Below are 24,367 nucleotides of genomic sequence, written 5' to 3'. Positions count from 1 at the left end.
TTGTGATGAGAAATCCCTAAGCCCTCCATGTTCAAGATGAGGCGAAGCAGCGAGCCCTACATACCAGTAACGAAGAAAAGTAGTCAGCCCTTCCTGCTTGTATGGAGGAGAAGTCGCTGAGCCCTTCCTACCTGTGACAAGGTGAAGTAATCAGCCCTTCCTGCCCTCCATTTGCACAATCTCTGGATTCTTGGAGAAACAGCATTTGCTGCCTCATCCTGAAGACATCTCTTTTGTGATGTCTACGAGCCTGTGTTCATCATACCAGCAAGATCTCTGCTGAGTTCCCAGCAACCTTTCTTGACTTCTTCAAGCCCGAGGTCATTGTACCAGCATCATCTCTTCAGCTAAAACCCCAGCCACGAAGGATAACTCACCAACTCACCATTTAAGTATTAAGATTGCCCTACCTTGCAACCTGTTCCCCCTGTCTATAACTGCTTAGATTTTAAGAAAGGGGAAACAATGTTTCATTTTCTTTGTAAATAAGGTTGTGAATAAATGTGATGTAGTGTTGTGAGTTTCTTTTTATATTCATTTCCCACATTTCAATTGCTGGTGTTGAAACATTAATGCTTAGAATTTGAAAGAACCTGAAACAATTCTTGGAGCGTGACAGTTGGTAACCTGGCCAATATTTTCAACACCATAACCAATTGAAACAGGGAGAATATAGAAAGAAGCAGAATGAGTGAGTTAACAAAAGAGTTGGTTGTGTCAGGTAGGCTTCTGCGTCTAGAGGCGATGCTCTTCTCAAGTATGTTAAAAAGAAAGAAAGGGAGAAGTTTGAGAGAGATGAAAGAGCAGTTGAAAGAGAATTTTTAAAAACTGCAACTAGAAAAAGAAGAAAAGGAGAAAGAGAGAGAAAAGGAGAAAGAGAGAGAAAAATGAGAAAGAATGAGAAGAAAGAGAGAAAGAGAGTAAATATGAGTTAGAAATCGCTCGGTTAAAGCGAAGTTCTCATAATAGAATGTCAGGCAGCACACGAGGTAGTAACTCGTCATTGAGCAACGAAGATGCTGATAATTTAAGTATGGGTGTAGTGTTGAAATTAGTGTGAAAATTTGATGAGGAAGATATAACGAAATATTTCATGTCTTTTGAAAAGTTAATGAACAGCGTATGTTGTCCAAAAAACATGTGGACTTTGTATTTACAGTCAGTTTTTGTGCTAGGGCACTTTCTGTGTATAGTTGCATGTCTGAGGAGGAATTTGGGGATTAGGATGTTGTGAAGGAAGTTGTTCTTAGTGCATATAGGCTAGTACTGGAGGCGTACTGTAAGAAGTTTAGAAGTTTGAGAAGGGACGAGAGCAGTACGTATGTAGAGTATGGAAAGAAGTTAAAAAGATTGTTTTATGATTGGTTAACTTCTGCTGACGTTGATAATTTTGATGATCTCAAGAACTTAGTTTTGCTAAAAATCTTTTGCAGACGTAACTAGGTTGGCAGATGAGTACAGTCTAACTCATGGTTTAAGTGAGAGTAAGAAGAAAAGTGATGTTTCGACAGGTAGAATACAACATAGTAAGTATTCCTGTAACAGTAGTAGCAATACAGGTAAAAGTGACTACTATTGTTATGTATGTGGAAAACCTGTCCATACTTCTAGGTTTTGTAAGAATGAAAGGGCATCTAGTAGTTCCGAGGTAACTTATTACCAATGTAATAAGAAAGGGCATTTATCAAGGAATTGTGTAGAAGGGAAAAATGTTAAGAAACCAGTGTCTCTAGTTAAAAATCTTTTGTCAAGTATGAATGATGTTATGAAAGAAACCAGGAAATTTTATGTAGAGTTTCTGTCTGATGGTGAAGTTTCTTCTCTCGGTGGAGGGGATTCAACAGAAGTAGCTTTGCTTCGGGACAACGGAGTGGCTGTCTCCCTGATTAGGAGAGACAGTGTGCCAACGAGTGCAGTAATTAGTATAAAAGAACAAGTTATGTTAGGTGGGTTTCCGAAGACTTGTGTTGTTTGTCCTTTGTTGGAGGTGAACTTAAAAGGTCAGGGAATGTTGGGAGAGGTAAAACTAGCAGTTGTAGACAATTTGCCCATTGATGGTGTTGACATAATTGTCGGTAATGATTTAGCTACATCCTAGTGTGTGAGTTCTATTTTGAGTGAGGTTCCAGTGCCTGAATTGGTAGTAACTAGGTCAGGTTTAGATACAGATGTGGACTACGGTCACGATTTGTTCGTGGATTCGAACGAGCACGAGTTCATGGATTTGAACGAGTGTGGTAGAGGCAGTATAATTGATCTTAGCATGAGTGTGGCTGAGAAGAGCGATTCTATTGGTGTTGACAGTGTTAGCCAAGCTGACAATGTAGCTGTCGAAAGTAATGACGTAGACTTAGTCGATGTAGTGGTTTCAAGTGATAGTTGCTGTGATGGTTTAGTCACTAACATTTTGAATAAGGATGAGCTAGTCAAGTTACAGAGAAGGGATGAGACACTGACCCGAATCTTTCAATGTGAACTGGATGATGAGCTCTATAGTGTTTATAAGGAAACCTTTTATCTAAAAGACGAAGTTTTGTGTCATTATGGTCATCCTAAGTCAGTTAGCAAAGAGGAGATTACTGAACAATTAGTAATCCCTAGGAAGCTTTGCAAATTAATTTTGAAATTAGCACATGATCATCAAAGACCTTTGGGGGTAAATAAAATGTTTTAAGTGTATAAGTAGGATGTACTTTTGGCCTAAGATGAGAAGTGGCATGAAAAGATGTTCTAAATTGTCATGAATGTCAAATGGCTGGTAAACCTAATCAGGTAATCCCCAGGGTTCCTTTATGTAATATTCCATCAGTAGGCAAGCCCTTTGAGAATGTTGTTATTGATATGGTCAGACCTTTGCCTAGCAGTAAGGGAGGGAATATCTATCTGTTAAAAATCACTGATAGACTAACCCGGTATCCAGAAGCAATCCCTGTAAGAAACAGTAATGCAAAAACTGTAGTTAAACGCTTTTTCAGCTATTTTTATAAGTTTGGTCTGCCTCACGTTATACAAAGTGATTATGGCAGTAACTGTGTGTCTAATTATTTCAGGGACAAAATGAAAGAATTAGGCACTGAACTTGTAACTTCCACACCTTATCACCCCGAGTCAGAGGGTATTGTTGAACATTTCCACCAAACATTAAAGACTTGCTTACAAAAATTGTGTAACAATTTTGAACACAACTGAGAAGAAAAGTTACCATTTGTCTTGTTAGCCATATGGTTGGTGCCGAATGACACAACCGGATTTAATCCTTTCGAGTTAGTGTTTGGTCTTAAAATGTAAATTAATGCTTGAAGGGGGTAAAGAGGACTACATACAAAATCTAGAGAATTACAAGGAGAATCTAAGGGAAGCTTGGCAGATGGCAATAGAAAATGAGAGCAACAGTGAAGGGGAAACTAAAAGGAAGTATGATCTCAAGGTAAAAGAGAGAAATTTCCATGTGGGAGATAAGGTTTTGGTGTTAATTCAGAGAGAAGGTCCCTCATTGTCTTATAAGTACGAAGGTCCTTTTTCGGAAATCTAAATTACTTAATTGATATGGGTAGGCATAGAGCTAAGTGGTTGCATGTAAATTTGTTAAAGAAATATAACGAACTCCCAGTACCTGTAGTAACTGCATCGCAGAGAGAATTTAGTTTAAGGATATGTTTAAGAATTATACAAGTTTAGGAAAAAGAATAATGTAATAGCTGATAGCTTCCAGAGATTTTCAGAATGAGAGAGTAGTTTGTCCTTTCTTTTCTCTCTGTCATTCTGAGCGAGTTGAGCTAGAACCATTATTTATTTATTTTTTTTGGCTGTAGCGCAAGTGTGATGTATGGGTGATGTGTTGAGTGACCTTGTTTTGCTGAAGATAAGTCGAAGCAAAATGCAAAGTTGTTCCTCAGTTCAGATGACGAGTTTAAAGTAGTTTTGTCTTTTTTGCTCTTTTAAAATATAAAATAAGTATATTTTATTTTTTTCTTTTGAGGGAACATGTCATGGGTAGATGCAATAATGTTGATTCAAAGACGTGACTGCTTCCTGTGTTTTCACCAGTCAGTTACTGTTGTCAACACCTTGTGGGCAATTAGCAATTCGATGAAAACCCTTTCTTGTGGAAACAACACCACGTGGTATCTCATACCATGCCTTTGTAACATGGCACATTCACAATCTTTGATCCACATTGCAGCAGCAAATTTGTTCTGGAAGCTTCTATGGTGTGACCAGAAAGGGGTGATTATTAAGGAACCAATCACTATGCAGAAAATAAAAAAACTCCTTCTATGGCAATGACGATTGTCTGTCGTCATTAGTTCTGCTCATACAGTGGTATGTAAGCTTCCAGAAGAGACTTCCAAAGACAGAGATATAGACAGGCAGAGACAGAGAGGGCAACCAGAGGTCAGACAAAGCAAGTTTCTGACGGAAGTATCTCTTTTAGACGACTTTTACTCTTATTTCCATGAAATCTTGTCCTGTCCGAAACAAAGAGAAGCAGCCAGCCCTTCCTGCTTGTGATGAGAAGTCCCTCCATGTTCAAGACAAGATGAAGCAGCGAGCCCTACACACCAGTGACAAAGAAAAGTAGTCACCCGTTCCTGCTTGTGTGGAGGAGATTTCGCTAAGCCCTTCCTGCCTGTGACAAGGTGAAGTAGTCAGCCCTGCCTGCCCTCCATTTGCACAATCTCCAGGATCTTGGAGAAACAGCATTTGCTGCCTCATCCTGAAGACATACCTTTTGTGATGTCTACGAGCCCATGGTCATCATATCAGCAAGATCTCTGCTGAGTTCCCAGCCGTCCTTCTGTGATGTCTTCAAACCAGAGGTCAACATGCCAACATTGTCTCTTCAGCTAAAACCCCAGCCACAAAGGATAACTCACCAACTCACCATTTAAGTATTAAGATTACTCTACCTTGCAACCTGTTCCCCCTATCTATAGCTGCTTAGATTTGTTTGGTGTTACATTGAATGAGAGCAAAGGGGAAACAACGTTTCATTTTATTTGTAAATAAGGTTGTGAATAAATACTGTATGTTGCAGTGTTGTGAGAGTCTTTTTATATTCATTTCCCAAATTTCAATTGCTGATGTTGAAACATTAATGTTTAGAGTTTGAAAGAGCCTGGAATGGTTCTTGGATCGTGACAGCAGCCCTCCCAGTTAGTGGAGTGGCCTGTCACCTGGCATGCTCGACAGCGGTACTACTTCCCTTTAGTGTCCTTTCGTGCAGAGGGAGGGCTTCGTTGGTGGCCGTCCTTTTGTGGAGAGGGAGGACCAGGCATGGAATTGCTTTGTGTGTGCAGTTTCCATTGACCACTTTGGCAGGTGGAAGGTATTTCTTCTAGTTTTGGTGGCATGCCAGTCAAAGTGACAGTGCTCTTGTTTGGTGATCCTACAGTCGATCTCTCCATTGTGGAGGTAGCATGGCTGCAGAGTGGTGTTGGTGAAGGGCTTCCCCAGAGGAGGTCCTGACCCAACAGGAATTCCACTTCGGGCCTGATTCTGTTCACTACACCAAAGAGGTGAGGTAGTGTGCCCCAAGGTGTCTTGACCTGGAGCTCGACTATGGGAATGGATTTGGTTTGGCCCTCTACCCATTTCATCTGCCACCGAGTTTTCTCATCAACCGTAGAACTGGCTGGCACTTGGGGCCTGTCAATCAGGCTAATGTCGGCTGCAGTGTCTAAAGTAACCAGTAGGGCCACTGGCAGGCTAGAGCCATTAAGGGGTGCCACTGAGATGAACTGGGTATCCAGCTTCTTGGGGAGAGGTATCTTCTGCGGCCCGGCCACGGAAAACGTGGTGCTTATTAAGTTGATGAACATGGTGGCTGGGGTATGATTTGGGAAGGCTGGATGTCCAGCACTTTAGTGGCCGGCTGCACCACAGGATCGACAAGGGCCTTTCTTGGGGGCTCAGTTACCTGTGGTGACTGTTGGTGGAGAAGATTGAGTGAAAGTAGATGGAAAGGAGTTCTGGTTAATGGTGGGAGGTGGCTTATTGGTGCCCAACTTGTAGCAGCAATCAGATTCAGGGTGCCCCACCTTCTTACAGTGGGTGCATGTAGGCTCGCTAGGTAGTCCGTTCTGTCCCATGAGCCCTGCCTCCATCCCAAGATCCATGAAGGTTCTGTAATGTTCTGTTGCCATGGTTCTGGTAGGTTAGGATGGGTAAGAATGTCTGCCTTGGATGACTGGAATTACTTATGACACTCTGGAATTACTTATGGCACTCTTTATCTCAAGATACAGGTGTAACTTAGTCAGACAGGACTTGTTTTTGTCTTTGGGTGGCACTGTGGTGCCAGTGGGTTCCAAGGAATCAACACCCTCTTGGAGTACAACTAATTATACCAAGGAGAAAGGCACTCTGCCCAAGCAGTGTGTAATTAATAAGCAGGAGAAAAAGGAAAGGTAAGAGGAAACAGATAGGTAAGCACTTCAGTGGGTTATGACAGTGCCTCAGGTTAGTAGCATTGTGGAAAAGAAAAATAACTTTTGGTTGCTTTGGCACTCGTGGGTGACTAGTTCCTAGTACTAGCTGCTCTTTCCTTTCATGCAGAGGGAGGAAGGCCTTATGCTTAAGTCTGGATAAATAGACCCCACTCGTGGTGGACAGCTATCAATTATGGTTAATTCTTAACTTATCCTCAACTATTTGTGGGACAGAGGTGTGGTTTATTATTTTTTTTCTGTGTCGGCCCGTTCTTTCTTCTGAAGACGCGCACTTACACTCCGTTGCTTAAACTCTTAACAGAGTGAAGGAAAGAGAAAAAGAAGGAAAGTTGAGATGAATACTGGCAGGTTTTCTTATCTTGAATACTCTGATTAATGTGGCTATGTTAGGCAATGGGTTATCTGCCAATATTAGTGCGCCCTGTTACACCCGGCTCTTATTAGTTCTTGGTAATATTCTTTAATCTGTGTACCTGAACGTATTATTACATTATCCCGAGTTTCTTTTTATTTTCTTTTTATTTAATTTCCTGCTAAGATGTATATTTGTGTAGGAACTTCCCTTATATTTCCTAGCTTTTGATATTCCTGACTAATTGGCTAACTTTTTTTTTCTTTAAACACATATAAAATTATATGTACCTAGTTTCCCTTTAATTGAAGTGTTTATTATAAAGATTTGTGAGCAGGGTAGTCCTATGCTGCGCGAAGTATTCGTCAGTGCATATGATTAGAAGATTTTTAACTGAGAGAGAGAGAGAGACGTCTGCTCGTGGCGTTACGCAGGCAAATCCCAATGCCTGTCTTGTTTACCAACACCAAAGATTTAAGATGGCGGCTACAGGTCACGGGCAACCCCTTTAAGATGGCAGACGATTCACGTGACCGCTCCCTGCTGATGGCTAAAAAAAAAAAAAAAAACAGTTCTACTGGGGTGAGTTGGGGGGACCCCGACTGGCAGGAGGAATACCAATCTCCCGCCTTGCTTCTCTGTTTCACAGTACAAAAAAACAAAACACTCGAATTCCTCTCACAAAACGAATGAGTCTTATGTGGAAATGTAAGTTTTAACTTAGAATACCACAAATGCAAGTTACTTTACACTATAAAGACAGAAGACGAATTTGTTATTATTCTCTTTTTTTCGGCTTCATAATTAAATCCTAAAGATGTCAGCCATACTTACTGCGGGACCCTTCACGTTACAAAGGAATGGACAGGTGATGTTCTTACTGGCCTGATTTACGTTAATTTAAAGGCAAATTATGATATTAAACACTGACACAGTTATTTACACTATTAATGGAAAAAGAAATTTAATACGACTTCACACAAGTAAAAGTAATTCTCTTCATGACGCTCAGTCGGTGGCCTTCTGTCTAGAATGTCCACGGCTGTTTTGTAATAATATCCTATGGACTTAGGAAGTTGTCCGCTCTACCTTATGAGAGAAGCGCTAGGCACACGAAGCTCCATCCTTGTCATGCAATAGCTAACTAGTTCAAAAATTTTATATCATACATTACTCATTGGCTGGCGAACAGCACAATACTAAATCCGACTTGGTAACTCACTGCGACCTTGACTCGAATGCTGGCCTGACTTGGTATCTTTTATTTTTTTCTTTTACCTATTCGTTAATTGTAAACAGGTTCATTTACTGCACATTTTCCTACCTACTCTCTTATTCATATACGATGATATTAATGTTACTTACCTTGGCTTGTATCCTTCTTTTCTTGGGAGAATATCGCATGAAATGAATATAATCTGACTTTTACTTTTGAATCAATTCGTATTTAATTTTCCAAGTTCTTTATATCTCTGTGGGACAGCTAGCGTAAGCTAAATAATTAATTACAGAGACCATGGCAAGGTATCGCCATTGTTACGTGGGTCCTTCGGTTAATGAGTTTAATTATTATTTACTTTGATTTATATGGCCTTGCTTTACCTAAGACCCACGTGTGTAATCCCGTCAATTAAGGCTAAACTTAACTCTAAAGGACAGATAGTGAATACATCAGGTCGCCAGGCAACACTTATTAACAAAGAATAGAGGTTTATTCATAACTGCATGGATGAATGCAGCAAACTTACTGGAACACTCGTTTCAGCAAAGGAAAGCAAATAAAATAAAATGAACTGGGTTATTTACAAGAGCTAACAGCAGCCTAGCATATAGACCATCTTAGGACACGCTTCAGTGCTACATAGAATGAAGGCAACAGATTTATGCTTCTCAGACGCTGTGTCAGGAATTTACTGCAAGGTCGAATTTAGGCTTCTTGATACCAATGATGCAGATTCTTCCCCCAGAAAGAGGATGTTACGCAGCCACGAGACAACGTAATTCTGGAAAGGACATATCCCGATAACTATCTTGTAATACAGAAACTCTCACTTGTCATTACTAATCATATGGGGATAATTCTTAGTTCAAAATTAATACGTTTAACACCATGGAGGATAAGTTATGTGACTTCACTAGCCAACAATAATTGTACTTGAGAGATAACTTCATAAATGGGATGTGTCTTACCATGATTTCTTAGCCAGTGACTGTTTAAGAGAGGAAAATTTGAACCAGGGACAAAGAGAGTTTCAGTCGAAGGGAACGAGGACTGGGAGCAATTGCCAGTTCAAACTTACCTCTGGGTTAGCTAATGCAGAGATCAGTTGCATGAGATTCCTTGGTCCATTGAAATGGCAAATTTCTCCTCAGTTTGAACAAAGGAGGCTTGGACGGCAGCCGGGTCACGTCCTGACGCTGTGACGGCTGTGTGGAGAGTCCTGTATCCAGAGCTTGACCTGAAATGACAATAGACTCGCCAGTACATAGGATAGAGAAGACTGAGCTGTAGGAACAGTACTTCTAAGGTCTGTCCTAGCAAAATCAGTCCCTGATTTACGGACCTCTAAGCTAATGTCTCGGCAGTTAGGGCATGGAATTTGAAAACACTTCTAAATCGAAAATACTGCTTCCCTCTCGCTACACCCTACATTACCTGCCCTCTTACTTTAATAAACGCCTTTAATTAAAGCAAGGAAGAGAGGTCGAACAGGGAATATTTCTAATATACATATATATATATATATATATATATATATATATATATATGTGTGTGTGTGTGTGTGTGTGTGTGTGTGTGTGTGTGTGTGTGTGTGTGTTTGTATATTTGTTTGCTACGAAATTCAGGATTTTATCCCGAAGCCACGACAAATTATTATTTATGTTGAACAGAATCTCTCTCTGAACTTTTTTCCAAAGATTTAAAACAAAAGACAGAATTCTGGCAAGAAGATACACTCAAAGCAGGGATAACAAAGCCAAGAACGGGGTTGCAATTAATTTATTTTCACAAAACCTTCATAAAACAAAAGATGTCCCAGAAAGAAACTGTTCTAGGAACGGGAAATTCACATACGCCTATAAAACTCACGCACTAACTTCGTTATACTAGCTAACTCTCATTAAATAATAATACTTTCCATTTCAGGGACCGCGAGTCATCGTTTTCCCCAGATTTCTTACAAACTGATTATTTGATCGGAATGCTACTTTGACACAGTGTACAAGACACCTCCCGCTAATTTTGGGTAATATAGGGCATTGTCAAATGGTGTTAGTTAAGGCGTTTACTCTTGACTTTTAAAGGCAAAGTCGCATGCGTTAGCAGGATTAATTCTACGCAATCGAACGTCCGCTACCCACCATAGATAGGAAAGGCGGGGGGAGATGGGGAGGCCAGGAGAGTGGGTTAAGGGAGGGATGAGGCGGGGAAGGAAGAGGGAGGGACGGGATGGGGATAAAGGACTTTTGAATGCATAGTAAGTCAAGAATAACCGCCTTAACTAAAACCATTTGACGATGCACTGTATTACCAAAAATTAGCGGGAGGTGTTTTGTACACTGTGTCAAAGTACCATTTCGATGAAATAATTTGATTGAAAGATATTTGCGAAAACCGATGACTCGCAGTCCCCAAAATGGATAGTAGGGAAGGAATCAGTGAAACGTAGAAATCAACTCTTACCAAAAGACGAAAATAACCACTTACACGATAGTTGGGGGCACTAGATAGAAAAAATATCCTTAACACTAACATATATGAATCTCATAATTACAATAATTGAATAATACACTTTATAACCTTATAACTGTATGAATAACACACACACATATATATATATATATATATATATATATATATATATATATATATATATATATATATATATATATATATATATATATATATATATATATATATATATATATATATATATATTATATATATATATATATATATATATATATATATATATATATATATATATATATATATATATATATATATATATATAAACCTCCGGATAAATGAATGCGTTTTACTTGACGCTGTCTTTAGTTGAAATCGCGCAAAGCTGTGATGAGTCGATGATCCCGCGCAAAAACGAGTAACCACTAAGTGTTGATACAGATAATTGTCGAGGGCAGAGAGTTTGACTCGTTACATAATTTTCATGAAAAAAATCACCATCACCAACATTTCCCACGAATACTTACTTGTATCCTAAACTTAACCTCATTATAAATATGTCAATTTTAGGAAAAGCTCTGCCATATGTAGTAGGCTATATATTGGTATTTCCAGATGCATTCAAATACTGTAATGCCTCGTGCTATTACTGCACCTGCTAAAATCCTTTCCGCATTATCTATCAGTCTCCCTGCAGCTCTCCGATGTCTCTTACCTCTCTTGATTTGACGAAAACTTACAACACCAACAATATCAACCGAATTTTAGCATGTTGCATCTTTTGCTAATTTGTCAGCAACTTCATCTAAAGATATACCTATATGAGAAGGTATCCAGTAAAATTTAACATAAAAACCACTTCGTTCTCTCATAAATCAAAGCCTTACATTGGTATACCAAATCGGCATCAGAAGGATCTTTACAATTCAATGCAAGCAACGCACCTTGGGAATCTACAAAAATATCCACATCTCGCTTTTTGCCTGCGACAGTTTTCAGTCCTTCGTGAATTGCATCTCACCAGTAAATGTATTATCACCAAATTTTTGTACGACAACTCCAGCCACGTCCAGCCTTCACTCCATTAACAACCCATCAAAATACAGTATATATGAAAAACATTACATCTCCGTAAATTACATAACAATGATAAGAACACCTGTCGGAACTCATTAGGATGACACTCACTAGTTTTGTAATCCAATTTCTTTATACATAACCATGGCTTGAAAAGCCTTACCTTTGGCAACTGAACACATCGCTTCACAACATCATAACTTAACATAACGTTAGAAAATTTCCGTGAATAGCTGTTAGCTCGAATTGGAGCATTAAACCTTCCTGATAACTTGGCAATTATCATTCCCATACCTCATTCTTTCCCCTCTCCTTATCATTCGAACACCAGCGATAGAGACAATTTCTCGAATGAGGTCTACTACACTAGGCAAATTTAACTCCATTCTCATTAATTCTATCCTTGTACTTACTGTACATCCCAATATGATACGCTTGGTTTTGCTTTGGATAACCCCTAATTTCTCAGTTCCTTCTCCGAATAACTTACCAATACAGGCGCTGCATAATCGATAACTGAGCGCACTGTAGGCTACTGTTGAAAATAAACCATCCATAAAACCGGAATGCCTGCTTCATTATCTGTTTGCAAGCACTTGTAATGGTTTAAGTCTTGCCAGACAAAGATTTCTAACGTAGTTTATCTCGAATATGGTCTTTTTAAAACTTAATACATTCCGAGATGCTTATAACTGTCGACTATCTCTAATACCTTTCCATTAAATAAAAAAAAAAGAACTATCTGTCTATCTGTCTGTCTACAAGGACAGTATGTATTTTGCTCTTATTTTCATGTATACTCAAACCCATATGCAGACACGAGTTTTGCAGCTCCGCCATTGTTAATGACAAAAAAAAAGTATACCTTAGTTTTACCAGACCACTGAGCTGATTAACAGCTCTCCTAGAGAGGGCTGGCCCGAAGGATTAGACTTATTTTACGTGGCTAAGAACCAATTGGTTACTTAGCAACGGGACCTACAGCTTATTGTGGAATCCGAACCACATTATAGCGAGAAATGAATTTCTATCACCAGAAATAAATTCCTCTAACTCTTCATCAGCCGGCCGGAGTGCCAGTCCACAGCTCTACCGACTCGCCCAACGACGAGCTATTGTTAATGACAAAGCAGCATAAGAATCACATTGCTTGCAAAAGAATATCATCAGCATAAATTACAATATCAATACCTCTTGGAAATGTGTGGCTTGCAATTTTGTTCATCAATACATGAAACAAAGTAGGGCTTAATACTCCACCTTGTGGTGTACACAACTCCAATAGCATTTCCTTAGATCCATGACCCTGGAACCACACTTTGGCTTTCCTCCCATTTAGGTAGCTCTTTATCCACTTCAACAATAAACCTGTCACTCCTTTATTTGCCAGTTCTTCTATGCTTACCTCACCATTTGCCCTACCAAAGGGTGCCTTAAGGTCTACAAAAGCCTTGCATCTGCTTAGTATTTTAATAACACAATTCTTTCTGCTCTTATTTTTTCTAAAATCAAACAAATTATCAGAATTGTTCTCCAATAACATAAGTCTTTCCATTAATTTACAAAAGCACAATGTCAGAGACATAGGCCGGTACTCTCCATTACTTTTAGGAACAAGAATCATTAAAAGTTTCCTCCAATTTATAGGTAACCTGTCATTTGCATAGGACAAATTAATTAGATCCAATAGCGGACTATCATCCATTGCAATCAAACATTTCATTATATCCTATGTTACTCGATCCATACCTGGGGCAGTAGACTTTCCTCGCCTGACAGAACACAATAATTCATTTCTAATAAAGGGTAGACAAGTCTCACCCCTTATTCCAGTTTGCATTTCCACCAAACGCTGCCTTTTAGGCGGCTGTCCTTCAAACATGCGTGAGTGTTTACAGGAAGGCTCCTAAAACTAGAAGTATCAAACCGCTTTTTCATTAATTCATCTGCCTTACCTTGAGGGTCCGGATGAGCAACATTTTTTCGTTGAACTCCTCTTGTCTTGTTAACCTCATTCCATACACGGCCTACTGATTTTATTAAAGAAATCTCGTTCAGAAATCCGTTCCAATAATTCCCTCTTACTACTTCTCTTGTTTCTGACGTTTTCCTTCAGCTATTTGGATCATAGTTTCCCTGTTTTGATCATCATCAGGGTTGAGATTCCATTTCTTTTGTGCCTTCCTTAACAGTCAGTTCCAACCTTGAACAACTTGATCATCATAATACTTATTTTTGTTACATGCTCTCGGATAATTTTCTGTTACCGTATGCAGAGTATCATCACTAACACTGAGGAGGTCTTGACAAATTTATTTTCACCGTTACCATGTCCTTCTGCTCCCTTAAAGTCTTTGTACCACTCGTGAACTTTCTTCATCAGCTTAACCTTTTCCAGTGTCCTCAAGGTATGTTTTTTCCTAGAGAAATTAAAAGCTAATTTCCCTATATTTACAGTTACACAGACTCCAAAATGATAACTAAGCAATTCACCCACAAATGCATCTGCTTCATATTCAGCCATATTGAAAAGCAAAACATAATCAAGTCTTCCACCCCTTATATTAGTGGGTTCATTCTTACCCAAAACCCGAACATGATCCATGGAATTTACAGTAGTATATTATTCAAAGAACATCCATTTCTAATTTGGCATCCAGCGCTATTTAGATTTTCATGACGAGAATTCAAATCACCCAACAATGAACATGGCTCAATAAACATGCTGGAAGGTGAATTTTCGAATTCCACCATATTAGAATGAATATAGACATTAACGATATATATGGCTTGTTCCTTCATGCGAACATTGACATTTAAAATCTCTGAACCATTAACCGTAACAGATGTTTCTAATTTAGCAGGAATGTTCTTAATAAATGTGGTTAATGCCTGTGTGTGGCTCAGAGGATCTACAGGTAACTCAAAACTTTGATATCCCCATAAATGAAAACCTAAGCGATTGATTCCTACCTCTTGCAAAGTTATTACATCAACATCACGAGATAAAACATTCGAGTGAACATCAGTAGACCTTTTCTGTAAACTGTTTACATTCCATGATAAGCATTTTAGTTGAGGTGGCGCCACTATTTCTCAGATCTCCCTAAAATTTCTAACAAACAAAACATTATTATTTTTAAGAGCATCATCAGGTTATTCCATTCCTTTAGCAAAAGAGGAGACGTGTCAGCAGAGACAAACAAAAGAGGGGACATATCAGCAGAGGGACGTGTCAGCATAGACAAGCAAAAGAGGACATATCAGCAGAGACAAGCAAAAGAGGGGACGTGTCAACAGAGACAAGCAAAAGAGGACATATCAGCAGAGACAAGCAAAAGAGGACATATCAGCAGAGACAAGCAAAAGAGGGGACGTGTCAACAGAGACAAGCAAAAGAGGGGACATGTCAGCATAGACAAGCAAAAGAGGACATATCAGCAGAGACAAGCAAAAGAGGGGACGTGTCAACAGAGACAAGCAAAAGAGGAGACGTGTCAACATAGACAAGCAAAAGAGGAGACATGTCAACAGAGACAAGCAAAAGAGGAGACGTGTCAACAGAGACAAGCAAAAGAGGAGACGTGTCAACAGAGACAAGCAAAAGAGGAGACGTGTCAACAGAGACAAGCAAAAGAGGAGACGTGTCAACAGAGACAAGCAAAAGAGGGGACGTGTCAACAGAGACAAGCAAAAAAAGAGGAGACGTGTCAACAGAGACAAGCAAAAGAGGAGACGTGTCAACAGAGACAAGCAAAAGAGGAGACGTGTCAACAGAGACAAGCAAAAGAGGAGACGTGTCAACGGAGACAAGCAAAAGAGGAGACGTGTCAACAGAGACAAGCAAAAGAGGGGACGTGTCAACAGAGACAAGCAAAAGAGGAGACGTGTCAACAGAGACAAGCAAAGAGGGGACGTGTCAACAGAGACAAGCAAAGAGGGGACGTGTCAACAGAGACAAGCAAAGAGGACATATCAGCAGAGACAGGGGAGCAAAAGAGCAAAAGGGGACGTGTCAACAGAGACAAGCAAAGAGGGGACATGTCAGCAGAGACAAGCAAAAGAGGACATATCAGCAGAGACAAGCAAAGAGGGGACGTGTCAACAGAGACAAGCAAAGAGGGGACGTGTCAACAGAGACAAGCAAAAGAGGGGACGTGTCAACAGAGACAAGCAAAAGAGGGGACGTGTCAACAGAGACAAGCAAAAGAGGGGACGTGTCAACAGAGACAAGCAAAAGAGGGGACGTGTCAACAGAGACAAGCAAAAGAGGACATATCAGCATAGACAAGCAAAAGAGGACATATCAGCAGAGACAAGCAAAAGAGGGACGTGTCAACAGAGACAAGCAAAAGAGGGGACATGTCAGCATAGACAAGCAAAAGAGGACATATCAGCAGAGACAAGCAAAAGAGGGGACATGTCAGCATAGACAAGCAAAAGAGGACATATCAGCAGAGACAAGCAAAAGAGGACATATCAGCAGAGACAAGCAAAAGAGGGGACGTGTCAACAGAGACAAGCAAAAGAGGGGACATGTCAGCATAGACAAGCAAAAGAGGACATATCAGCAGAGACAAGCAAAAGAGGGGACGTGTCAACAGAGACAAGCAAAAGAGGGGACGTGTCAACAGAGACAAGCAAAAGAGGGGACGTGTCAACAGAGACAAGCAAAAGAGGGGACGTGTCAACAGAGACAAGCAAAAGAGGGGACGTGTCAACAGAGACAAGCAAAAGAGGAGACGTGTCAACAGAGACAAGCAAAAGAGGAGACGTGTCAACAGAGACAAGCAAAGAGGAGACGTGTCAACAGAGACAAGCAAAGAGGAGACGTGTCAACAGAGACAAGCAAAAGAGGAGACGTGTCAACAGAGACAAGCAAAGAGGAGACGTGTCAACAGAGACAAGCAAAAGAGGAGACGTGTCAACAGAGACAAGCAAAAGAGGGGACGTGTCAACAGAGACAAGCAAAAAGAGGAGACGTGTCAACAGAGACAAGCAAAAGAGGGGACGTGTCAACAGAGACAAGCAAAAGAGGGGATGTGTCAACAGAGACAAGCAAAAGAGGAGACGTGTCAACAGAGACAAGCAAAAGAGGAGACGTGTCAACAGAGACAAGCAAAAGAGGAGACGTGTCAACAGAGACAAGCAAAAGAGGAGACGTGTCAACAGAGACAAGCAAAGAGGAGACGTGTCAACAGAGACAAGCAAAAGAGGAGACGTGTCAACAGAGACAAGCAAAAGAGGAGACGTGTCAACAGAGACAAGCAAAAGAGGGGACGTGTCAACAGAGACAAGCAAAAGAGGAGACGTGTCAACAGAGACAAGCAAAAGAGGAGACGTGTCAACAGAGACAAGCAAAAGAGGAGACGTGTCAAGCAGAGACAAGCAAAAGAGGAGACGTGTCAACAGAGACAAGCAAAAGAGGAGACGTGTCAACAGAGACAAAAGAAGCGTGTCAAAGAGACAAGGAGACGTGTCAGCAGAGACAAGCAAAGAGGGGGACGTGTCAACAGAGACAAGCAAAAGAGGAGACGTGTCAACAGAGACAAGCAAAAAGAGGAGACGTGTCAACAGAGACAAGCAAAGAGGAGACGTGTCAACAGAGACAAGCAAAAGAGGGGACGTGTCAACAGAGACAAGCAAAAGAGGAGACGTGTCAACAGAGACAAGCAAAAGAGGAGACGTGTCAACATAGACAAGCAAAAGAGGAGACGTGTCAACAGAGACAAGCAAAAGAGGGACGTGTCAACAGAGACAAGCAAAAGAGGAGACGTGTCAACAGAGACAAGCAAAAGAGGAGACGTGTCAACAGAGACAAGCAAAAGAGGGACGTGTCAACAGAGACAAGCAAAAGAGGAGACGTGTCAACAGAGACAAGCAAAAGAGGGGACGTGTCAACAGAGACAAGCAAAAGAGGGGACGTGTCAACAGAGACAAGCAAAAGAGGACATATCAGCAGAGACAAGCAAAAGAGGGGACGTGTCAACAGAGACAAGCAAAAGAGGACATATCAGCATAGACAAGCAAAAGAGGGGACGTGTCAACAGAGACAAGCAAAAGAGGACATATCAGCATAGACAAGCAAAAGAGGGGACGTGTCAACAGAGACAAGCAAAAGAGGACATATCAGCAGAGACAAGCAAAAGAGGGGACGTGTCAACAGAGACAAGCAAAAGAGGGGACATGTCAGCATAGACAAGCAAAAGAGGACATATCAGCAGAGACAAGCAAAAGAGGGGACGTGTCAACAGAGACAAGCAAAAGAGGGGACATGTCAGCATAGACAAGCAAAAGAGGACATATCAGCAGAGACAAGCAAAAGAGGGGACGTGTCAACAGAGACAAGCAAAAGAGGGGACATGTCAGCATAGACAAGCAAAAGAGGACATATCAGCAGAGACAAGCAAAAGAGGGGACGTGTCAGCATAGACAAGCAAAAGAGGACATATCAGCAGAGACAAGCAAAAGAGGGGACATGTCAGCATAGACAAGCAAAAGAGGACATATCAGCAGAGACAAGCAAAAGAGGGGACGTGTCAACAGAGACAAGCAAAAGAGGAGACGTGTCAGCAGAGACGGGCAAAAGAGGGGGCATATCAGCATAGACAAGCAAAAGAGGGGACATATCAGCAGAGAGGCGTGTTAGCAGAGACAAGCAAAAGAGGGAACATATCAGCAGAGAGACGTGTCAGCACAGACAAGAAAAAGAGGGGACATATCAGCAGAGAGGCGTGTCAGCAGAGACAAGAAAAAGAGGGGACATATCAGCAGAGAGGCGTGTCAGCAGAGACAAGAAAAAGGGGGACATATCAGCAGAGAGACGTGTCAGCAGAGACAAGCAAAAGAGGGGACATATCAGCAGGGAGGCGTGTCAGCAGAGACAAGAAAAAGAGGGGACATATCAGCAGAGAGACGTGTCAGCAGAGACAAGCAAAAGAGGGAACATATCAGCAGAGAGACGTGTCAGCACAGACAAGAAAAAGAGGGGACATATCAGCAGAGAGGCGTGTCAGCAGAGACAAGAAAAAGAGGGGACATATCAGCAGAGAGGCGTGTCAGCAGAGACAAGAAAAAGAGGGGACATATCAGCAGAGAGACGTGTCAGCAGAGACAAGCAAAAGAGGGGACATATCAGCAGGGAGGCGTGTCAGCAGAGACAAGAAAAAGAGGGGACATATCAGCAGAGAGACGTGTCAGCAGAGACAAGCAAAAGAGGGGACATATCAGCAGAGAGACGTGTCAGCAGAGACAAGCAAAAGAGGGGACATATCAGCAGGGAGGCGTGTCAGCAGAGACAAGAAAAAGAGGGGACATATCAGCAGAGAGACGTGTCAGCAGAGACAAGCAAAAGAGGGGACATATCAGCAGAGAGGCGTGTCAGCAGAGACAAGCAAAAGAGGGGACATATCAGCAGAGACAAACAAAAGAGAGGACGTGTCAACAGAGACAAGCAAAATAGGGGACGTGTCAGCAGAGACAAGCAAAAGAGGGGACGTGTCAGCAGAGACAAGCAAAAGAGGGGACGTGTCAGCAGAGACAAGCAAAAGAGGGGACGTGTCAGCAGAGACAAGCAAAAGAGGGGACGTGTCAGCAGAGACAAGCAAAAGAGGGGACGTGTCAGCAGAGACAAGCAAAAGAGGGGACGTGTCAGCAGAAACAAAGAGGGGACGTGTCAGCAGAGACAAGCAAAATAGGGGACGTGTCAGCATAGACAAGCAAAAGAGGGGACATATCAGCAGAGAGGCGTGTCAGCAGAGACAAGCAAAAGAGGGAACATATCAGCAGAGAGACGTGTCAGCACAGACAAGAAAAAGAGGGGACATATCAGCAGAGAGGCGTGTCAGCAGAGACAAGAAAAAGAGGGGACATATCAGCAGAGAGGCGTGTCAGCAGAGACAAGCAAAAGAGGGGACATATCAGCAGAGACAAACAAAAGAGAGGACGTGTCAACAGAGACAAGCAAAATAGGGGACGTGTCAGCAGAGACAAGCAAAAGAGGGGATGTGTCAGCAGAGACAAGCAAAAGAGGGAACGTGTCAGCAGAGACAAGCAAAAGAGGGGACGTGTCAGCAGAGACAAGCAAAAGAGGGGACATATCAGCAGAGACAAGCAAAAGAGGGGACGTGTAAGCAGAGACAAGCAAAAGAGGGGACGTGTCAGCAGAGACAAGCAAAAGAGGGGATGTGTCAGCAGAGACAAGCAAAAGAGGGGACGTGTCAGCAGAGACAAGCAAAAGAGGGGACGTGTCAGCAGAGACAAACGGCCACAAATATTCTGTGGACTTTCTGACGTCCTTGAACAGCTTAATGTGCGCTAAAAACGCCTGGAGTTTCAAGGGCTTTTGATTTGAAGAGATCAGAGTACTGTGCAGTAGCTTTCCAAAAAGACCTTTTCAGTCATTGAAAAATAGTGCTTTTTATTATGTATGAAATCAGAATTAACTGTACTATATGTTTTCACATAATCTTTTTACCCCAGGTGATTTCCACAAGTTTTTCAAGAATATCATAAAAAATAAGATTAATGAAAAATTTCAAAGTTCACGTTCATCACATGCTGGTTTAGTTTTGACATCGCCAATCTCAGCTTTGACTGTCGAGCAAATTTTTCTGCACCAAAAAGAATATAAACTTTCTTAGGAAATTCACAAGAATGTCAAGACTATCGAAGTCTTTCCTCAGGAAAGAGACAAACTGCCTCAAATCGAGAACATTTTCATGAAACAGTAGCGGAAGAACTTTTCTCGAAATTAAGGAGAGCCGAATTTCGGTTTGAATAAAAATTTCAGGTAGGAACTGCTTTTTGTACTTATAATTTTGAAATCAGCGATAACAAATACGGAGTTGCTTCGTAGTTATGTTCCAATGTCATTTGCTCAAATACATTATTTGTTCAAAATTTTTCTTATTACTTTAATGCAAAACCATAACATGAACAAAATAATATATGTTCAAGCGGAACCTATTTTTTTCGAAATCACATTCACTGCATCCCTAGGGGCTATTAGCAACAGCCGCCACTGAGTCACAGGAGTCTCTCAATAGAACTAACTTCTTCTGACGCGCAGACAACACCAGAAAACTTGTGTTGAAAGCAAAAGATAAATTCTTGATCCGTTCAGTCTAATCAGCCATCGTTGGTCTGCACCCCATTCTCAGCAAAGTTTTATGTAAGCACATCAGTATATATTGCGAAATCTTCTGCCGAAAAGAAAATCCTGACTCCACATCTGAATCTGCATCTGCACCGTCTCCAATTCCAGTGAAGAACCCTTTCTTGTTCCATAGCTTATTGATATCCTCACAAAATCTTACTGAAGAAGACCCGGCGGAGTAGATTCAAGAGACGATCTAAATACATTTTCAAATTCAATAATCTCTTCCCTTGGCCCTCAGCCTACCCTCCACAAAATGTCATCATAATCCATCTGAAATGTTTGAGACATCCTCTAATGAATAAAATGACAGTATCTCCATCTGGCTTCACTGTTCAGACTCATTGCAAGAAGTTTTTAGAGCTTCTTTAACTTCCTCAATGAAGGTTACGGAAAAAACCTTAGCAAGTGACCCCAAAAGGTGACTTACCTGTTCTGTTCTCCTGGGATGATTCTCTAATACTTAATGAATTCATCGTAGTATATACATATCTCTTCCACAAAATGCTATTGAAGCTCAGAGAAGAAATGTTGGATCTGATTCTGAACCCATACCCGTACACAGATCAATCTCAAAATCTCATCAGCACTTTCTTTGCGCACAGCCTCACATATAAGAGATTTTTGAGATGTACAGTCGGCCAAAGAAAAATTGGCGCAGTTTCTTTATTCATCGTTCGGTATGGAAATATTGCCATATGCAGGTGCCATATTATTTGCTTTTCAATCGTGACAGCCTCAGAAGCAATTGGAATTTGGCTTTGCTTCTGCTCGAGTCTTGACGATGACCCAACGTATCGTACAGTACTGGTGTGTCGTCGTTCGTCACCTACTGCCGATAAATAATAATGAAGCCTGTCAATATTCTTTAATAGCAGTGTAATTCAACTAATTTTGTCCTTTGATCAATGAAATAATTGGCATGGCACATTTAGTTGGCCTAAATTTGACTTCCGAATCTGACACCTGATTACCTACAGTAGGTCTATTTTCAGCAGTAGGCTATCTCTCTCGGATGCGTCATGTGAATGAATGTTTAAATCGACATTATCTATATTAATCTGCTTTATTTGATTATTCCCGTTATTCTTTTTTATTGACAAAGTTCTCCTTTGTTCTTATCCTTTTCATTAGTGCTTAACATAATTTACTCAGACCTAGCTATCTCATGTCAAAAAGCAACATAAGAAATCAGACGAAAACAATTTAGTCTTTCTTCAATTCCTCGCATGTCATCTTGTTTCATTTGCACAAGGTGGAAAGCTGTGGGAGTCAAAGCTGAAGAATACATTAGGACAAAAGAATTACTTTCATAAAAGCATTCTTGGATTAATCTTGATGCAGATATTCATTTCTCTAAACAGAAATTAATTAGAATCAGTTTTCACACGTATGCCTAGACCTACTGCCGTGAGCATATTATACGTAGCTGAAACGTTTGAAAATATGAAAGGTAATTTTCTTATTTAAGTCTATTTCCGATATTGACAATAAAAACTAAATTATTATATATATATATATATATATATATATATATATATATATATATATATATATATATACTGTATATATACACATAAGGAAAAAAGTAGAAATCCATGAAGTTGTAATGCAGTCAAATAAGGAGTAAAGCTAACAAACAAATGAAAATAAACATATCCATATTAACAGGTGAGGATATATATATATATATATATATATATATATATCATGTATGTGTGAGAGAGAGAGAGAGATGACTTAAGTAGGACTTCAGTCCTAACATAGGCCTATAAGTATGTATAGATTCACATGAATGAGAAAATGTTAGAGTAGTAAATGAGCAGAAATGAAGTCAAATACAAAATAACACTGTTAAACTAAGGAGAATATAATGATAAAATTGGTCACATTATACGAAAAGGCAGCATAACTCATTAAAACTTTGTATAGGATCCTCGTGCATCTAGCACGCATCTTATCCTATTTGGCATTGATGCAACAAGGACTTCAAGTGTTTGCTACCCCCTCTTTGGCCCCAAGTTTTCCCAAATATCTATTGCATGCTTTCTAAGGTTCTCTTTGGTGTAAGCACGATTAACACCCTATTGTTGGGTCATGTAGGCCCATAAGTTTTCTATTGGGTTCAGATCTGCAGACTTGGCAGGCCAGCCAGTTCGAACCACGTCTGGATTCTGCTGGAACCATTGCTTTACAACCTCTGCATTGTGGACCGCAAAATTGTCTATGGCGATATATACTGGCATGGGATACGGCAATAATAGTTTACGAACTGAGGGTACTAAAATGTCCCGTAAAATTTCGATACACTGATTGGTGTTCACAAACGGTTATCGATGGCAATTAGCCCTCCCGGTCCACTGGCAGCCATCCATCCCCATAACCCAGCTGATAGGCTATTCTGCCACTACGCCTTGAAGGCGCGATGTTATTTTCAGCCTATCTCTCCAAAGAAAATATTATTTCAAATGACAGACAATTCAATTGAGAGTAGTTAGTCATAAAAAAAAAAGAGAACAGTAGGCCTACAACTTTACAGACATTTTCTTCCATTTTTATATATGTTACAACATAGACCTATCATAATTATGAATTATACTCTATAAATGAAAATTATAATGTTTCCTAATAGCCTATAGGCATGAATTGGAATTATATCTCAATACAACTATATGAAGATAAATGTGCAGTATAATCTCCATTAAACAGATCATTCCTGTATGAATAGTCAAATACATATAGTTACTGATCATTTCTCAGCTCTAGGTCTAGGATATATATACAGTAATAAGGACAAAATAGCAAAAGTTTCTTTTTTCATTTTGCAACTGTGTATTATTTTCACTTTATAGTCGAATTGCATTAGTTTTTTATATATAACGTAATGCACTCAAGTATATACTACATAATTATCAGTTTATAATAGGAATAAACAGGTCCCATCCTTTTTTCTTTATGCGGTTGCGTTAGCAACGGTTTCCTTGCCGGAATCCTGTGATGCATTCCTGTCCCATGCAACCTATTCCGCACAGTCTGCACACGTATTTGCAGTCCAAGCTGCTGTTTCACAGCAACTGCTGTAATCTGGGGCTGTTCTTTGACAGCTGCAACTATCATTATGGTCTAGCTCTTTTCTGGGGCTTCGAGGAGTTCCACTCTAGGCCTATTTTTCAAACATATATTTTTTTTTATCTTTGATAGCATTTTGTGAGTTTCCATTGTTTTCTGTAAAATTTAACAAATGAAATCGTTCAACTTCTATCAACTTTATATTGAAATGATAATATAAGGACTATGCTTATGCGATACTGCTAGTGATAGCTGTCTCCTATTGCTGCCGAAACGTGCAGATGTGGCCTCTTCCGGCGTGGAAGTTTTGATGCAGAACTGGGGTACTCATTTTACGGTCTGCCAAACCAAGTGTGGAAAAAAATGTTCATACTCTTTTAGGTTTTTTGCGGCCAGATATATTAGTTTCTTATATTTTATGATTCATTGTCCTATATTCTCGGCCATTTGCATATTTATATATCTTTTCATATAAAAATGACTGAATAAAAAGCCATCAAAGAGTGGCTGTTTGCGCCGAATCATGAAGCAGCAGAAGTTGATCGAGCCAGGAATGTCTGATGACTGAC

General features: G+C 40.4%; 1 protein-coding gene across 1 annotated transcript; it reads left to right on the top strand.

The window, feature by feature from the left end:
* The first annotated feature begins 2,218 nt into the window (after positions 1–2,218).
* LOC136837415 (serine/arginine-rich splicing factor 4-like) lies at positions 2,219–19,543 on the top strand. The gene is made up of 4 exons (XM_067102197.1): positions 2,219–2,656; positions 2,989–3,115; positions 3,303–3,427; positions 18,119–19,543. The coding sequence occupies exons 1-4, from the start codon at positions 2,219–2,221 to the stop codon at positions 19,541–19,543; spliced, it is 2,115 nt and encodes a 704-aa protein (XP_066958298.1).
* The last annotated feature ends 4,824 nt before the right edge of the window (positions 19,544–24,367 follow it).

Source organism: Macrobrachium rosenbergii, chromosome 59 (genome assembly GCF_040412425.1).
Source record: "Macrobrachium rosenbergii isolate ZJJX-2024 chromosome 59, ASM4041242v1, whole genome shotgun sequence".
Classification (NCBI taxonomy): domain Eukaryota; kingdom Metazoa; phylum Arthropoda; class Malacostraca; order Decapoda; family Palaemonidae; genus Macrobrachium; species Macrobrachium rosenbergii.
This window is presented reverse-complemented; position numbering and strand designations above follow the sequence as displayed.